Source organism: Nuphar pumila, chromosome 10 (genome assembly GCF_984573655.1).
Source record: "Nuphar pumila chromosome 10, dmNupPumi1.hap1.1, whole genome shotgun sequence".
NCBI classification, from domain to species: Eukaryota; Viridiplantae; Streptophyta; class Magnoliopsida; order Nymphaeales; family Nymphaeaceae; genus Nuphar; species Nuphar pumila.
The window spans coordinates 118,033,247-118,048,653 of NC_143258.1; the positions used below are offsets into that span (position 1 = coordinate 118,033,247).

General features: G+C 37.4%; 1 protein-coding gene across 4 annotated transcripts in view; it reads right to left on the reverse strand.

The window, feature by feature from the left end:
* Positions 1-9,814, reverse strand: part of LOC149828061 (uncharacterized) — a 10,673-nt gene extending 859 nt beyond the window's left edge. For 3 of the 4 annotated variants that reach the window (XM_090019855.1, XM_090019854.1, XM_090019856.1), the window contains exons 1-11: positions 9,627-9,814; positions 9,461-9,506; positions 9,003-9,083; positions 5,191-5,307; positions 4,308-4,745; positions 3,197-3,585; positions 2,567-2,666; positions 2,366-2,425; positions 2,204-2,290; positions 476-604; positions 30-332 (exon numbers count right to left, since the gene is read on the reverse strand). In XM_090019855.1, the coding sequence (XP_089875981.1) occupies positions 30-332; positions 476-604; positions 2,204-2,290; positions 2,366-2,425; positions 2,567-2,666; positions 3,197-3,585; positions 4,308-4,745; positions 5,191-5,307; positions 9,003-9,083; positions 9,461-9,506; positions 9,627-9,685 (1,809 nt within the window). In that variant the 5' untranslated portion in view covers positions 9,686-9,814. Of the gene's footprint in view, positions 1-29; positions 333-475; positions 605-2,203; positions 2,291-2,365; positions 2,426-2,566; positions 2,667-3,196; positions 3,586-4,307; positions 4,746-5,190; positions 5,308-9,002; positions 9,084-9,317; positions 9,345-9,460; positions 9,507-9,626 lie in introns of those variants that run through there. The other variant, XM_090019857.1, reaches the window with a different exon arrangement.
* Between the last annotated feature and the right edge of the window lie 5,593 nt (positions 9,815-15,407).

Consider the following 15,407-nt stretch of genomic DNA (forward strand, 5'->3'; position numbering starts at 1 on the left):
GATCTCATCAAAGCCACGAATTATCATACCTTTGCTAGTTCTCTATGAATTATGTACCGGAATACAGAATTGCATGGCAAAAAATGAACACCACTTTTAGGAGGCCTGCCATCGAGACATTTTTGCATTGCTTTCTGTTGTTCTTGGGTTAGACAGCCTTCTATCACATGCAAGAGTCCCGATAAACTTAAAGAAGCATCCCTGGCATAGTAATCAAGAATCTTTGGAAGAACAATCCTAGTGTCCCTCAGCATACTTATGCTTGCTTGGATGTACTCTTCTTTTGCGACCTCGAGCTCTTTAAATATCCTCTTGGCCGTGTAGACACGCATCTGCATTACATTAGCCAGAATTTGATGTCACTTCCAATTTTAAGTGCTAGAAAAGAACTAACAAAAAGAAGGCATTTGGGTTCACAATGACAGAAAGTTAAACTCAAGGTATTAATCCAGGTCAGTGCATATTAAAATCATACCGCAGGATCAGAATATCCCCCCATGCAAAGCGCAAAATGCAGAAGTGGCTCAGGATGCTCAATGGCATATGCATGTCTGTCATTACCTACCCTAGTTTTCGTTCCAGGTGACAGTAGTGTCCTCAGCCACTGCAAATTTAAAAGAAGGGTCAGAAAGAAGAATAACTCAAAAAAAATTGGATAAATGAGTAACAATTAAATTAGAACATAGCTTTGATTGCAAATTTGAAGGATTAACCTTAGCAAGTCCTGAAGATAATATTGCACTACATATTATAATATAAATTTCTCGACCTAAAGCAATAAACATGAATATTATCCCAAGTGTAAACTCTTGAACATCAATTCTAAATTACTACAATTAAAAGCATCAAATACTAAACTAAGTTGAATTTGAAATGTAATGTAATTGATGGCAAATTATAAAAGAAAGAGACAAAAGTGTTCTGGTGTGGCCAAGTGCCATGCTGTATTGACACGGGATACACATTCTAAGCATAGTCACAAATATCGCCCAGGTTTTGAAAATCTAGAGATATTATCGCGAAATATTCACAAATCATAATATTCCCAGTAATATAGCGAGATTTTCATAAACTCGCTTATTTTTAATATCTCGAGATATTATCACGATTACATCGCAAGTTAAACCTAACTAAAATACTGAAAAAGCAAACCTTTTATTGATTGCCTCTCCTACTTTTTTGAAAAAGAGAGAAACCTTTAATGCTCATCCATTTTACGTCAACAACTTTTTTGAAAAAAGGAGAGACTTTTAATGCCCACACTCTCAAAATAAGGGAGGCATTTAATGCCCACCCCACGTGAGATGGGCAGGGCCTCTTTTGATACAAAACGGAGGGAGACCCTCATTATATAAAGTGTGTGAGAGGCTTCTCTCACCCATTCTCTTCGATATGGGACTAATACCATACATGAATGAGCAATAGTAACATAATACTCACTAAAAAACTACATGGGCTCTCTCTCTCTCTCGAATTCAAAATAATATTTTTTTCTCTCTTTCAAAATATATATTTATAATTTTTTTTTAATTTGCCGAGATTTTCCAGAATTTTTTCCAAGAAAAACACTTTTTTTGAAAATATCCCAAGATATTCCCTCAGAGAGAATATCCCAAGAACGAGATTTGTGACTATGATTCTAAGGCGTCCATGGGATGTAGCTTTCAGGGCTAACACTGCAGTATTATGCCCTTACTGTTTTCTATCTATCTAAAGTGAAAAAACAAAATTTGTTCATGCATGTCAACTTCCAAACACAAGTGGAAGAGACTACATTCAATCAGAGCCTTGGATGCTATGTCACAGGGACTCGGCCAACTAGGTACCGCACCCACGTCAATGTGACGCGATGAGGGTGCACGTGCAGGTGCGGCACCCGGTGTGGTCAACCTGACCCTGGGTGCGGTCAATGCACCCAAGGTCATTTATGTCCAACTTTTGGACTTTATATATATATATATATATATATATATATATATATATATATATATATATATATATATATATATTTTGCCGCACCCCGCACCCAAGTTTTTTGAAAGTGCCGCACCCCCACCCCCGCACCTTGGATGTTATGATAAAGGTACCACTGGAACAAAGAAAGGATTTTTTCTAGGTAATTGCATCTTGCAGAGAAAAGCTGAAGATTTAGGGGTACAAGTATCACAAAAACATAAACTAGAAGTACAAATATAAAGCTTACAGGTGCTGATCGCTGGGGACGGCATCCCAAAATGGAGCTTTGTATCAGACATGCATTTATGCTTTGACCTCCCACATTATACGCTGCCTGAAATAAGCATGTTAAAGAAGGGAAACAATAGCCAACAGATACATTCCACAAGAAACTGTCATACATAGTTACCTTTATAATCAGAGATTCCCGTTTCAAATGATTTTGTGGAATTCCATATGCTAAATATGCCTGTATATTACAATGAAGTATGATCAAAATCTTAATTTTGAACAAAAAAATCAAGTGTTGTGATATGAATACTCAGGAGATGATCAATCAATGTAGACATCTAAAGAAAAAATAACAGAACTAGGACAGTAGACAACATACATGCATCACCAAGGCGTTGTGTATATTTATCCAAAATGCAAGCTTCTCCTCATGCTTCATCTTTCTTGGGTCTACCTTCTCAAGACGCTGCACAAGTGATCTGAAAATAATAGGGGGGAAGGGTATTATTCATTACTAACTAGAAATGGATAAAATATAGTGATAGCATTATAAAGATAACAGGATTTGAATAGATTTCATGGATCAATAATGGTTCATAAGCTGTCTTGAAATTTTATAAGTGTTAAAAATGATCTAAATTTGAACAATTAAACCATATAACGATGATCTGCTCCATACTATTTGATAAGGATGATATATGCTTCTGAAAATCTAGGTTAACCTCTTTGAAGAATTTCTGAAACTTTGAGAAAGTTCGATGGGATGCAAAAACATCATTTAGTGGGTTTTCCCAAGACCTCACAATGCAAACCAAAACTTCAAACATAAATGCATATCTTAGACAGTGGGATTATCCCATGTGACAAACAACAACCTATTTTCAAACAAGCATCTCATGCTTGCTTTCAGCAGAAAAACAAGGAAATATTTGGTAGCAAAAAAACAATTGTAACATCAAAAATTAGTCAATGAATTGGTAAGCTTCAAATGGGGAAGGGCCACCTCTACCTAAATTTTTGTAGTATTCGTGCTGCATAGCTTAACCTGTCACCATCTACACTTATCCATGGCACTTCTACCATTGCACTATATGGTCCATGGCTTTCTTTTAACCCATCAAGCTGATAAGGATTAGTGATAGTTTCATTGTTGCACCTAGGACTCCAAGTATCAAGGTTATCCCGTGGTGAGAATGTGCTTGCAGAGGACAATGATGAAGTTGGCGAAAATGACAATGGATTCTGTAGAGGGGGCTCAGCAAGTTTGCAATAGATTGCAGCCATGCATCTAACTACATCTTCAGATATTCTGTTAGGAGTCTCAGGAACATGATCAGCAATGGATGTCCCAAGATGATCTGCCAGACTGGTAAGGCGTGAAGAAGAATTTTGCATGTCCTGCAAACAAAAGTCCCAGCATGAAAAGCTCAATATTATGATGTTAAAGAAACATATACCACAAATTTGTGTAGCACATTCATGAGCTTAAAACTAAGGTTGTAGAGCATCATATAGATTAAAATAACTACTTCAAAATTTCCAGTATGATCAACATCACAAGCAACACTTTGCTTTTGAGTAAAAAACAGAGCAATCAGACATCGTATTGGATGGATTAAAATTTAAAAGCGAAATATGATGTTAACCTCAGCTGGTTCTCAAGACAAGACTTAAAGACGAACTACAGGCTAGGCATAATAAAATTCCTCCCTAAGGTATTAAAGACAATTTCTTATCTTGCAGAAGAACCAGGGCACATGCCTAGTAGATAGAAGAGCAAGAGAAACAGTGAGACCAGGACTAATGACGCTGAATCTGGAACACAAGAAAGAACTGAATAGGAGAAAACAATTGTCAATATATTTGAAACTTCAGTTCATTTTGCTGCCTGAGAATCATTTCAGGTGGGACAGCTTTCATACTGCACAGAGCTTTGTCCACATTTATTTCAGCATTTAATAAGATTATATGATAACACAATCTTAATGTCTGTATATACAACCATTTCAGCTGCACATGAACCTTCATAATTATAAATTTCAGAGCAAAAAAAGATTCATAACATAAGTTAGTGTATGTAATTCCATTTCCATTTATCCACGAAAAAACTGAAAACTCACCTTCATTAATGATCCAGGCCCAAAATAACAGCCGTCCAAGCATCTATGGTTTTCTCTTGTTGGTGAATTCCATTTATCAGAACCAGAAACAGAACGTGGAAAAGAAGTATTACCCTGCTGCATACTGCAATCTCTCTTCCTTGAATGACTTTCAAGACTGTGACAATTATTCATTGAATAATTATGAAAACCTTGAGAAACAGATGCTGCACCCAATCGAACCTCAAAATTTTCCTGTTGTGGTACAACATCACCATCTTGATGTGAGAATCTTGCCTGACATGTCAAAGGTAAAGTAGAGCCTTTGTCCATGTCTGGTAAGGAAAGATTATTTGAACAGTGATCAAAGGCCATTCGATATAATGAAAGCAGATAGCGTTCCAAATGAAGAACTTCAACCTCAAGCACTGCAATCTCCTTGATCAGTTCAGCAGCTTCCTGCATTGTATTATGCCAAAGATAGGACTTTCACATTCTGATGAAGAATTTGGAAAGAATAGTCACTGTACAGTGAATATTGACAAAGAAAAGACAATCAAAATGAACTACAAACTTCATGAAAGGAATACTAGTCCAGTAAGGCTTCATGGAAAAGTCAATTTAGCATAATAACAATGAAGATGGACTGATGTTCAATGTTTGTATCTATGAATTTTCCTTTGTCCTTGTCTTATCAGATAAACATTTCCATTATATCAACAAATGCATTCTAAAAGGATCTTTTTTCTTTTTAACATCTACCAAGACACAAACTACTAATATTTCAAAATATATGATGCGTTAATAGATCTGATCCAGTTCAGATATGGATACCACCTTGACACATCTTTTATTATCAATTATCAGCCTCTAGTTACATTGAAACTATAAATAAAAAGATGACCTTTGGTATTGGACAAATATCTTTAGCAGAGAAGGGGGTACATCTATAACCAAGTGCATTTTCCAGGGTCCCACGCAGGTAAAACTGATCTTGCAGTCTTCTCTCTAACCTTGTAATCTGCATGAATAAAATACAAAAGGGAAAGTAAATGAAAAAAAAAAGAACAGAATAAATAATAGAGGACAATAAAGAATGTGATCCCTGTGTTAGATGTGCAAATAAGAGAATGAAAGTACTGATGGCACAAAAAATATCAGGTGTGATATATCTGTGGAACCAAAAACAACTCTCAAACTGCAGATAAGAGTACTTGGAAGGAAGAAATACAACAGTAGCATGGATAAAAGAGGAGCATCCATTGCATTAATCTTTTAGCAGCGTTTATATGATAAATATTTCTTTTTTTTTATTATTTGCTGAATGACATGATGTCACTAATGTGAGAAACATCATATCAATTCAAATAAGAAACTGAAAAGACATTTCTAACTCATCATGTCCTTGGTGCAACCATTTATGCATGTCCTCCAGTCTTTTCTAGGGATGTAAAAGGTTCGAGTGCAACCCGATACCCAACCCGAATCTGACTCCATTAAGCGGGTTTGGTAGCCAAATCTGGATCTGATTAATAATAGGATCCATGTTTGGTATTAAGTTTTGCATTCAAACCCGAACCCGAATCTAACTAAAACCCAAATCTGACTAAAAACCCACGGCCCAATTAAGTGTAAATGATGGGTTTTAGGCTAGTCGGATCCGGGTTTGATTTTATCTTTTTCCATTCGACTCCGAACCGATTAAGTCGGACTTGGTAATGCCTAGATCTGACCCGAATCTGAACCGTTTATATCCCTAGTCTTTTATGACCATAAAACAAGAAGAAAACCAGTTTGATTTAATGGAGAATATATTGCAATCAAGCCCATGAAGTACTTCAACATGGTCTAGGACATTCAAATTATACTTAAGAGACTTAACACTACAAAATGCAGATGCATCATCCTAGACAACAATCATATGGTCAACATAGTGATGAGATGTTTTGGCATGAAGAAAATCTTGAATGAAAGTGCTTCCATTCAAACAAATGCAAACATATATACATATGCATGCATACATGCGTGGGTGTGCATTGTTACGGTTCACAATATGGCAAAAGATCTAGATACAATACCTAGGATCCAGGCATCACTTCTAGAACTTTTTAGAGGCCGACCAGCACAGTGTGGGCCCCAGATTAATGACATGGCAGCTGACATGACTTTTCTAATAGTGGACAAATCAAAGATCTAGAGTCCAAGTCAAGCGAAGGAGAAACAAGACATATGTCAAGCCCAGAAGCCAATGACAATTAAGGAGTGGGGTCCACCTAGGGGACGTATAATTCTAGAGAAACATATGGTACGTCCCCTAGTTCTAGAATTAATTAATGTTAATTAAGTTTGGTTAATTATTATGGATACCTCTTTTAATTGGTTTGTTCTTGGATTTAGTGCGGAGTCTTTAGTTAAGTAGAAGTTCAAGTTTAGTTGGGTTTTTGACTTTTCTAATTAAAAGATGTCTTATGTAATTATGACTCAACCCAAGCTCTACCTATATAAGGAGACTTTAGAAAACCCTATTCATTATTGTTGTGATTCTGTTGTACTGCCCTCTCTGAAGCCTAACTCAGGTAACCAACCCTCTAAACCTCTAATATTAATATTCTAGACCTGTAATCAAACCCGAGGTTGCATTATCTTGTTTTTCATAGTCCTAGAACCAATACTGCATCGATTTGATTAGCCTGAAAACCCTATTTTCACTGTTTGATCATCCCAGCCATTCAATGACTCATTTTACTATTCCTTAGCTCCAACAACCTATCCTAACTTTGACACATGTCCCTAGGTATCCAGCAAGCCCTTGGTTCAGTCCAAACCAGATATGAACCGAAACTCCTTTCCCAACTAGCCTATTGAGTCATTTTAGCTTACTCGATTTCACGGTTTTCTTATATCATTTTCCAGAAACTCCTAAACTCTACACCATGGTTACCTTTACGCCTCTACCGCATCGTGTCTAGTAGGGGGCTGAAACCCCCAAACACGTTCATCCCAGCCTCGAAGGGCTAAGAACCGTAGGCACGATCCTCTCGCTTTCGTCGAGCGCAGACTAGAGAACCCATTTGTTGCTAGCCTGAGGCTCCCTTCAGGTCCAAGCTCTGAACTGATTTCACTGGAGTTTGAGAATGGTGAAACAGTGTGGGCTCGTGTGCGCGTGCATCACTTTTCTACTAACTCTACTTTCTTGAAGTAAGGCTTTTTGTCCAACCCTATTAAGGATTATAATTCCAAAAGAAAAAATTTGTCCCGTGAAATCATGATTTTCCTTTGAACATTGCCATAGGGTCATGACACTTACATAAAAGCCAAAGAGAGCAAGAACAATATGGTGCCCTTTACCCTTTAACAACCATAAGATCAATATAGCTCACATATTTGGATATTTTGGATCAAGGTCGTGTGCCTACCTAACTTGTGAAAGCAGTCAGTGTCTGATTTCTGGCATGTATATGCAGCTGCATACACAAAAATTGGCAAAAAAAAAATGGACACCCAAATGTGCCCTACATGTCCATAAAAGGACTCTTTAGCAGCAGTCATGACTGCCGAACCTTAAGGTCTTCAGCAGCTGTCATGACCAGCACTAAAGAGTGTTTTAGCAAATTTTTAGCACATGAATGTTGGATCGCACTTGACCCAATGGCCATGTGCTGTCTGTTGGCATGGTGTGTATGTTAAGTCTATGCTCAAGCAAATTTTTTGTCGTTTTTTCTTTATACAGGGGTTTCTTTTTTATTTTGTTTCTTTTGCCTTGTATCGGTAGTTGAACCTGCAGCCACCAATATCAGTATATGGGAAATTGTAATCAGAAATATCTTGACATTTAAAGATTAGCATGGCAAGTTCTTAGGAACATTTAAAAAAAATTGTTTATCCCAAGGGAAATTTCAAACAGCAAAAGGAAGAACATTGAGAAAATGGAAAGAAATGCAGCATTGCACTAGACTCATTTATGAAGAAAAATCACACCAACAATGTTTCATTCATTCTCATTCTTGTAAGACGCTACTTTAGTTGCACGCAACCTAGTTTGATGTCAATCTCAAAGTAGAAGGAAGCAAGAAAGGACTTGAGGCCTGATCATTTGCGGAAGAATTCAAACATCATATGAATGTTTAGATTGTGCTAAAGAATCAAGTTCCGTCATGAAATATTTTAAGGAGTTTGGTTGCACAATTTGGGAGAAACAGGATGTGGATAAAAGGCAAATTTGAATAGAATTACATAAAACCTAATTTTATCTCACGTACACTTTACTTCCAAAGAAAACACGCTAACTCACCCACGTATGACCAAACAGATTAAATTTGCAAAACATGGAAAATTATGTGTGTTTATCTAAACACATTTATAGGTCCAAACAAAGACCTCCCACTACTATCTGCCCCCATCTCTTCCTGGTATCGTAAGCATGTATCGTAGGCCAACACTGTTAATATCTCATCCATTGAGAGCTAAGAGACACGCTTGCAACAAGTGAATAATAACATAGTCTTATCATGATAATGCATATTGATGCACGGATACCAGCGATGTAAAAAAAACTAACTATTTTGCCATATCATGAGATAACTTCTTCTTTCATCACACCACCGAGTAAAACAGATCACTAAATGAGCCAGCTCTCATATGTCTTTTCCCTCAACCATATGCACGAAAGAGTAACTAACGAAGCAACAGAAAAAAAAAAGGAAAAATATGAATCACCTCTTGGTTTAACGAATCTCGCGCTTTATTACTGAGTTGTTTTTCATTGGTACCCATTCTATCTTCGTCAAGCTCCCAACTCTGCAAGTCATATTGGGCTAATAAGAATTAAGAAAGACTTGCAACAATGAGTAAACGTAGAAAAATAGAAGGGGAGAAGAAAAAAAAAAGAAACCCAACACGCACAAAAGAACAAATCAATCATTTTACCGAACTAGGAAAAATACAAAAATACAAGAATTAAGAAATCCGGGAGAAGAGAAGATGGTTCCAGCGAAACTAAATGACCAACACCAGACTAGACCAAAAACTTACACCAACGCATCCCTTCCAGATAAAAAGAAACACCTAAAAGAAGAACCACCATCGTCGCCATCTCCCGATCATTAAACAAAGGAATCACACAGGATAAAAAAACTCCAACAGGAACACAAACAGGGGAGTGAGGAGTATCTTACGAGCATCAATCGCGGGGATCTCAGGCGCAGATCGTCGTCGGGGGCGCTAAAAAACGAGATGAAGGACAAAATTAACAACTACCCACAATCGACTGAGGGGTTGCAAGAGATGGGGAGGCGCAAAAAGTGTCCGAAGATCGCAACAGGAAGGAGGAAAAAGCATTACCTCCTGCAACGCCTGTGTCCGACCAGAGAGCTGCTCGTGCTGGAGGAAGACTCCTGCATCGGCTCTCGGCGGGTGCTCTGGAGAAGAAGGGGTGCGGTTGAAATACCAGCGCTTGCTGAGAGTGCTCTGTGAAGGGTGCGCAATATGAGAGGAGTCGGTGACGAAAATGGAGCAGGTGGAGAGAGAGAGAGAGGTAACTACTAAATGTGGCGGGCCATTTGGTTAGGACGAACAAATTGAATGTCCTGTGTCTGGACCGGGAGGGACACGTCATTTGCCTGCATATTACCATTATATCAATCTCATTTTCATTTTTTTCTTAATTATTTTATTCTTTTCTAGGAGGAAATTGCCACTTTACCAGTTCCCTCTTTCTTCTGATCCTGTCGATCTTATAAAAATCCAAAAAGTTATGCCCTCTGTCACAGGGACACGACCAAAAGGGCAAAGAACAGGCTGGAATTGTGGTAATTTCTTATTTAAAATAGCATCATAGATTACAGACGGGGACACCCCCACGGCAATAAATTGGGGAGTCCTTTCTGACAGCAGTGGCACTGCTATTGGGCATGCAGGTTTGGTGTATTTTCTTAGTAAGAGCTATGTCACAGGGATACGGGACACAATATTTTTGTGTTAAGTAAGAAATGTAAATAAGGGGACATGACACTGGCGTATGCCGGACACCCTATGAGTGTTCGACACCTATTATATTTTATTTATATTTTAAATTACGATTAGATATATTCTATATATTAAAACTATTAAAAATACAGTTCTCTGTGCCATTTTGTTTTTGAGAGAGAAAGCTTTCTTGACGAATATTTTGAAATACATTTCCTCTTGTGCTACTTTTTCATAATAATCACGATTTTGTTTTTCGGGTTAATGTTGTATCCGTGTCCATCTGTATCCACGTGACACGGAATGAAATCGTTTAACTCTTGGCAGGGTCTTGTTGGATCCTCTGCACTTGTCACCACATTGAAGATGCCTAGTTTTGTCCTGATCCATTGTTCTCACAGTGTTGCTCAAAAATTTACTTGAGTTTCTTCATCTGAACTGGATTGGTTTTGAAATATACCCCCCCAACGCTCAATATGATTGAATTGCCAATATCGCTAGAATAGTTTACCTAAACTTGACATTCTGAATAAATTGATGAGTTTCAAATCTCTATTGGACTTGGATATGTGTTTATCGTTAGGATGGACGTAGGTTATCTGATCCACACCCCGAAAGGCAGGTGGAAATTTTTGGGCAACCATTGCATCTGCATTCTTGACCAACCTTACCAACCAATGATTTAAATATGAAAAAAAACTATGCCATGGATGATGTGATAAAAATGTTTCATCATCACCAATTTAGGAAGGTCAACGGGTGGGCCTGATTAATTATCCGGATCGTCCGACCTGCCGGCCGGAGATTGGCCCTAGAGTGCAAAGGCAAAAGGGAGCTTGACTGCAAGTCTCATCCGTCGAGCAAGGACGAAAGTTAGCCGGGTAGCGGGAATCAAACTCATATCGTTAGCTTAAAGGGCTAAGGGTTATAGTCGACATCTATTCATCATTTTTAACATCTCTTTTACGTCCTCATGTCCCTCCCGAATGGCAACATGAGGGCGCAAACAAAAAAAAAGAAAGAAAAAGAGGAATGGGGCTTCTCGCTCTGCGGGAGGCCATGAAGTCTGATTAGCAATTCAAATGTTTATGGCTATTGCATTCTTATACACAACTTGCGTCCGGTCAGAATCCCAATTATTTTTCAATGTAAAAAACATAAAAAGTTATTATTTTATCGGGTATGAACAGGATCTGGTTTATGTAATCCTTATAAACACGGGTATGGATGGTAGATCCACTTGGACTGGGTTTAGACCTGGTAAAAATTAGTTACAGTGAAATCGAAGTCTGGACCCACAAAGATCTGATGAATGCCCAACCCGTTGACACCCTTAGTCACCATCATGTCCAACTATTGATCATTCACACTACAGTGCTTGTGGAAACTTCGCAAATTAATTTTTGTTCAGGTAATTTATAAAAAGCCACTTATCTTTTTAGTTATTCACGATAAGCAGCTCACTATTTACCTTAAACCACCTGCTTTGTTCGAATGCATTTCGGGTACCTGCTGAAATAAAATGATATTTTTGTCCTTGCTTAATAAAACAACTCATCATATCTTCTAATATGTAAATAATCAATAGGTAAGGCATTTAAAAACATCTGTGTTCTACTAGATAAAGGTCAGGTAAATGATTTTAGCACCATTCTTTGAAACATGAAATGAAAAAATCTGAAAGCTAGATGTAATATCCAAGAACTTTAGCTGGCTTTATAAATAACTGATAAGTTAGGCAGCTTATCGTGAATTACCCTAAAAGTAACTATATAGGGGCACGATTTTCTGTGGAGGATCCTTTTGGCATGCATGGAAGACCATAAATTTCCGTATGGCAAAGTGGGTCATGTGGATCATGAAATTGTACAATCCAAATTCTGGTGGTTGTGTAACGAGAAGGCAAGTCTTGGGTAAGCCACATGAGCATCCTTTGTCGCATACAAAAATGACACGGACACGTTGCTAGCACCTATAGCATACCATGTTACCCAACCACCGTTCTAACTTTTTTGAGTGCGGAAGAGAGAGGTCACCAACCTAAGTCCCCACCCCTATCAACACCGACGTTCGTTTGTATTCAAGCTTGATCGGTGGCTTGTGGCTTGTGCATTTGATGGGGCAACTCTTGGAGTACAAACATGCATTCCGCCACACGAATGTAGGTCCAAATTAAGTGGGGGCATGTATCGCTTTATTACTCTTGATTTGCTCGTGGGGGCAGGTGCACGTTAGGTATAAACAACTGGCTAGCCCCTATCCTATCCTCGGTCCATATCCGACTCTGACCATTCAGGACCAATCCATTTATTCTCTCTCTCTCTCTCTCTCTCTCTCTCTCTCTCTCTCTCTCTCTCTCTCTCTCTCTCTCTATATATATATATATATATATATATATATATATATATATATATATATATATATATATATATATATATATGTGTGAAAGTTGGACGATTCTTCTTGTCCAACCATTGAATGTTTCATGGGTCGGGTTTGGAGCTTGGTTCATCGGGTTTTGGGTGTGACCCGATGAAGAAATGGTCCAGCTCTTTATTAACAGAAAGGGTTTTTGGCATAGTTCTTAATGAACTTGACCAAAAAGTAACCCATAACCCGGCTTATTGGTTCAATGTGCCAATGTTTAGTGGATCAATGTTTAGCGGATCAGTTCAACCTAACCTAAACCCATTTGTAAGTTATTTTTTAATTAAGTTAATAAAAAAGTTCTTATAAGATAAAAAAAGCAATGAATTTAATGAAAAATCATGAAATTCACATTTTCATATTAGAGTTCACATTTTCATATTAGAGAATGTTCAAAGTATTCTAATAAAAAGTATATAGCAAAATATTTTGTCCATGGCATAACATTTAAATTAATAAGCCCGCATTAATTGTCCAAAATAATATAAGCATGTTGTCAAAATCATATCCATCTTATGCATAGCAGCACAGTTTCTTTTGTGTATTACTAAGGCTTTTAATGATTTAATTGGGTAGCTCAGGCTCATCAGATCTAGGGGTGGCAATCGGGTCGGGTTGGCGGGTTGGCATACCTCAACCCGAACCCGACCCGTTTATTAAACGGGTCGGCTGTGGCAAACACGAACCCAACCCGTTTAATAAACGGGTAACCCGACACGACCCGCTAACCCATTTAATAAATGGGTTGGGTCTGGTAAACGGGTTTTCAGGTTCGCTGGTCGGGTTGGCGGGTTGACGGGTCGGGTTGGCGGTCGGGTTGGCGGGTTGACGGGTCGGGCAGACGGGTTGGCGGGTTGACCCACCCGCCTAACCCGTTTATTAAACAGGTCAGCCAGGTTGGCGGGTTGGCATACCCCCAACCCGAACCCGACCTGTTTAATAAACAGGTTACACGGGTCGACCCGTTTATTAAACGGGTTGGCTTAAGCCCAACCCGAACCCGCCTAAGAGGCGGGTTGACGGGTCGAGTTGGCGGGTCGTGTCAGAAATTGCCACCCCTAATCAGATCAGCCCAGCAGCTCATGGCTTGATGAACCTATTTATATAACAAAAAAAATCACATTGTACTACAAATATAACACATTTTTTCAAATGACCTAAATTTTTTTAAATTTGCACTATCCAAAACCGTAAATAGAAAACTTTTTAAGATATTTTTATCTTTTGCACAAGCGAACGTCACGAAGTTCACACGATATATCATTTCGTTGGTCGGCTAAGGTAAAACTTCACTTAAATGTATATATTCACACAATTTTTTTGTAGTTCTCAAGAAGCACACAAAGATTATGTTATTTATGTGATCTTCTTTGTTAATTGTAAAATCATAAATACTTTAGTAAAATTATATATTTTATACTAAAGTCATTGTAAACCATGTGAATCTCCTTTCTTCTTTCTTTAACTATCACTTAAATGTATGTTCGCGCCTATTTTATTATTGTCTTCATGAAGCACGTACAAACAAGTTTTGTGAGCCTCCTTATGATCATAACTTCGTAAATCCTTTAGTAAAATCGCATATTTTATACCAAAATCATCGAAGACTGTGCAAACATTCTTTCTCCTTTATGTAACCCTCACTTAAATGTATATTTGTACCTTATTTTTTGCACTCTTTATAAATCACACAAATATAACTTATGCGAACATTCTTTAATTATAATTTCATAAATAATACAATAAAATTGCATATTTTATAAAAATTATATTTAATTGTACAGAGAGACACAAATATATTTATAAGAAGATCATATACATATATTCATTCATTAAAAAATAAATTTATACATATATATATATATATATATATTCATTTCAATCATTTAAAAATGAGCTTGTTCATACATATATTTGTTTCATTTATTCAAAAAATGAACATATTACAAACATTTACATTACATAGCTCAACATTAGAGGGTTTGATATTTGACTTCTTAATGCAATTGAAATATGTTCATCCTGAATTTTGAAGTGCTCTACTTGGGTTCGACGGATTATGCCACACATGGTAATTAATTGATGAAATAAGAAAATGCTCAACATTAAGAAATTTGGTCTTTGGCTTCTTAATGCCAGCTGGGTTACCGTTTTTGTTCTCAAGACCTCTCTTCTCTCGAGCAAATGATTGAGGCAAAATCGATTCATCTACAATCTGAATCTTGAGCTTGTAATTCCTGCAATCTGATTTTGAAGCATGAACATGTTCTTCAAAGGGCTTATTTCCAATTAAACATAGCTCCACTCAAATTTTAGGTTTGATCTTTGACTTTTGTCAACATACACTCTTTTCTTTCAAGAAAATGAGTGAAGCAAACCCGTCTTATTCTCCTTTTGCTAAAGACCATGAACATCATTCACCACCTTAACATCTCCACCTTTTTATCTTCTCTGCTTTCTATATTCTCCAAATCTTCTTCACCTCAACCATGGCACCCCCTTTGGTATTCCAAAATCTTCTTCACCGCCGCTTTTTAAAGGTGAAAATAAACTCTAAAATGAAATCAACATCGTTTTAAATAACGAAGTGTCATAATTAATGCAGTTTGATAAAATTTGCATGCTAAAAATTTAAGCAGATCAGTATGTATTTGCGAATCTCCTAGGAGGATATTCACATATTTTGGGAGGACTTCGCATATTTGGGAGGAAATTCACATATTTGTGAAG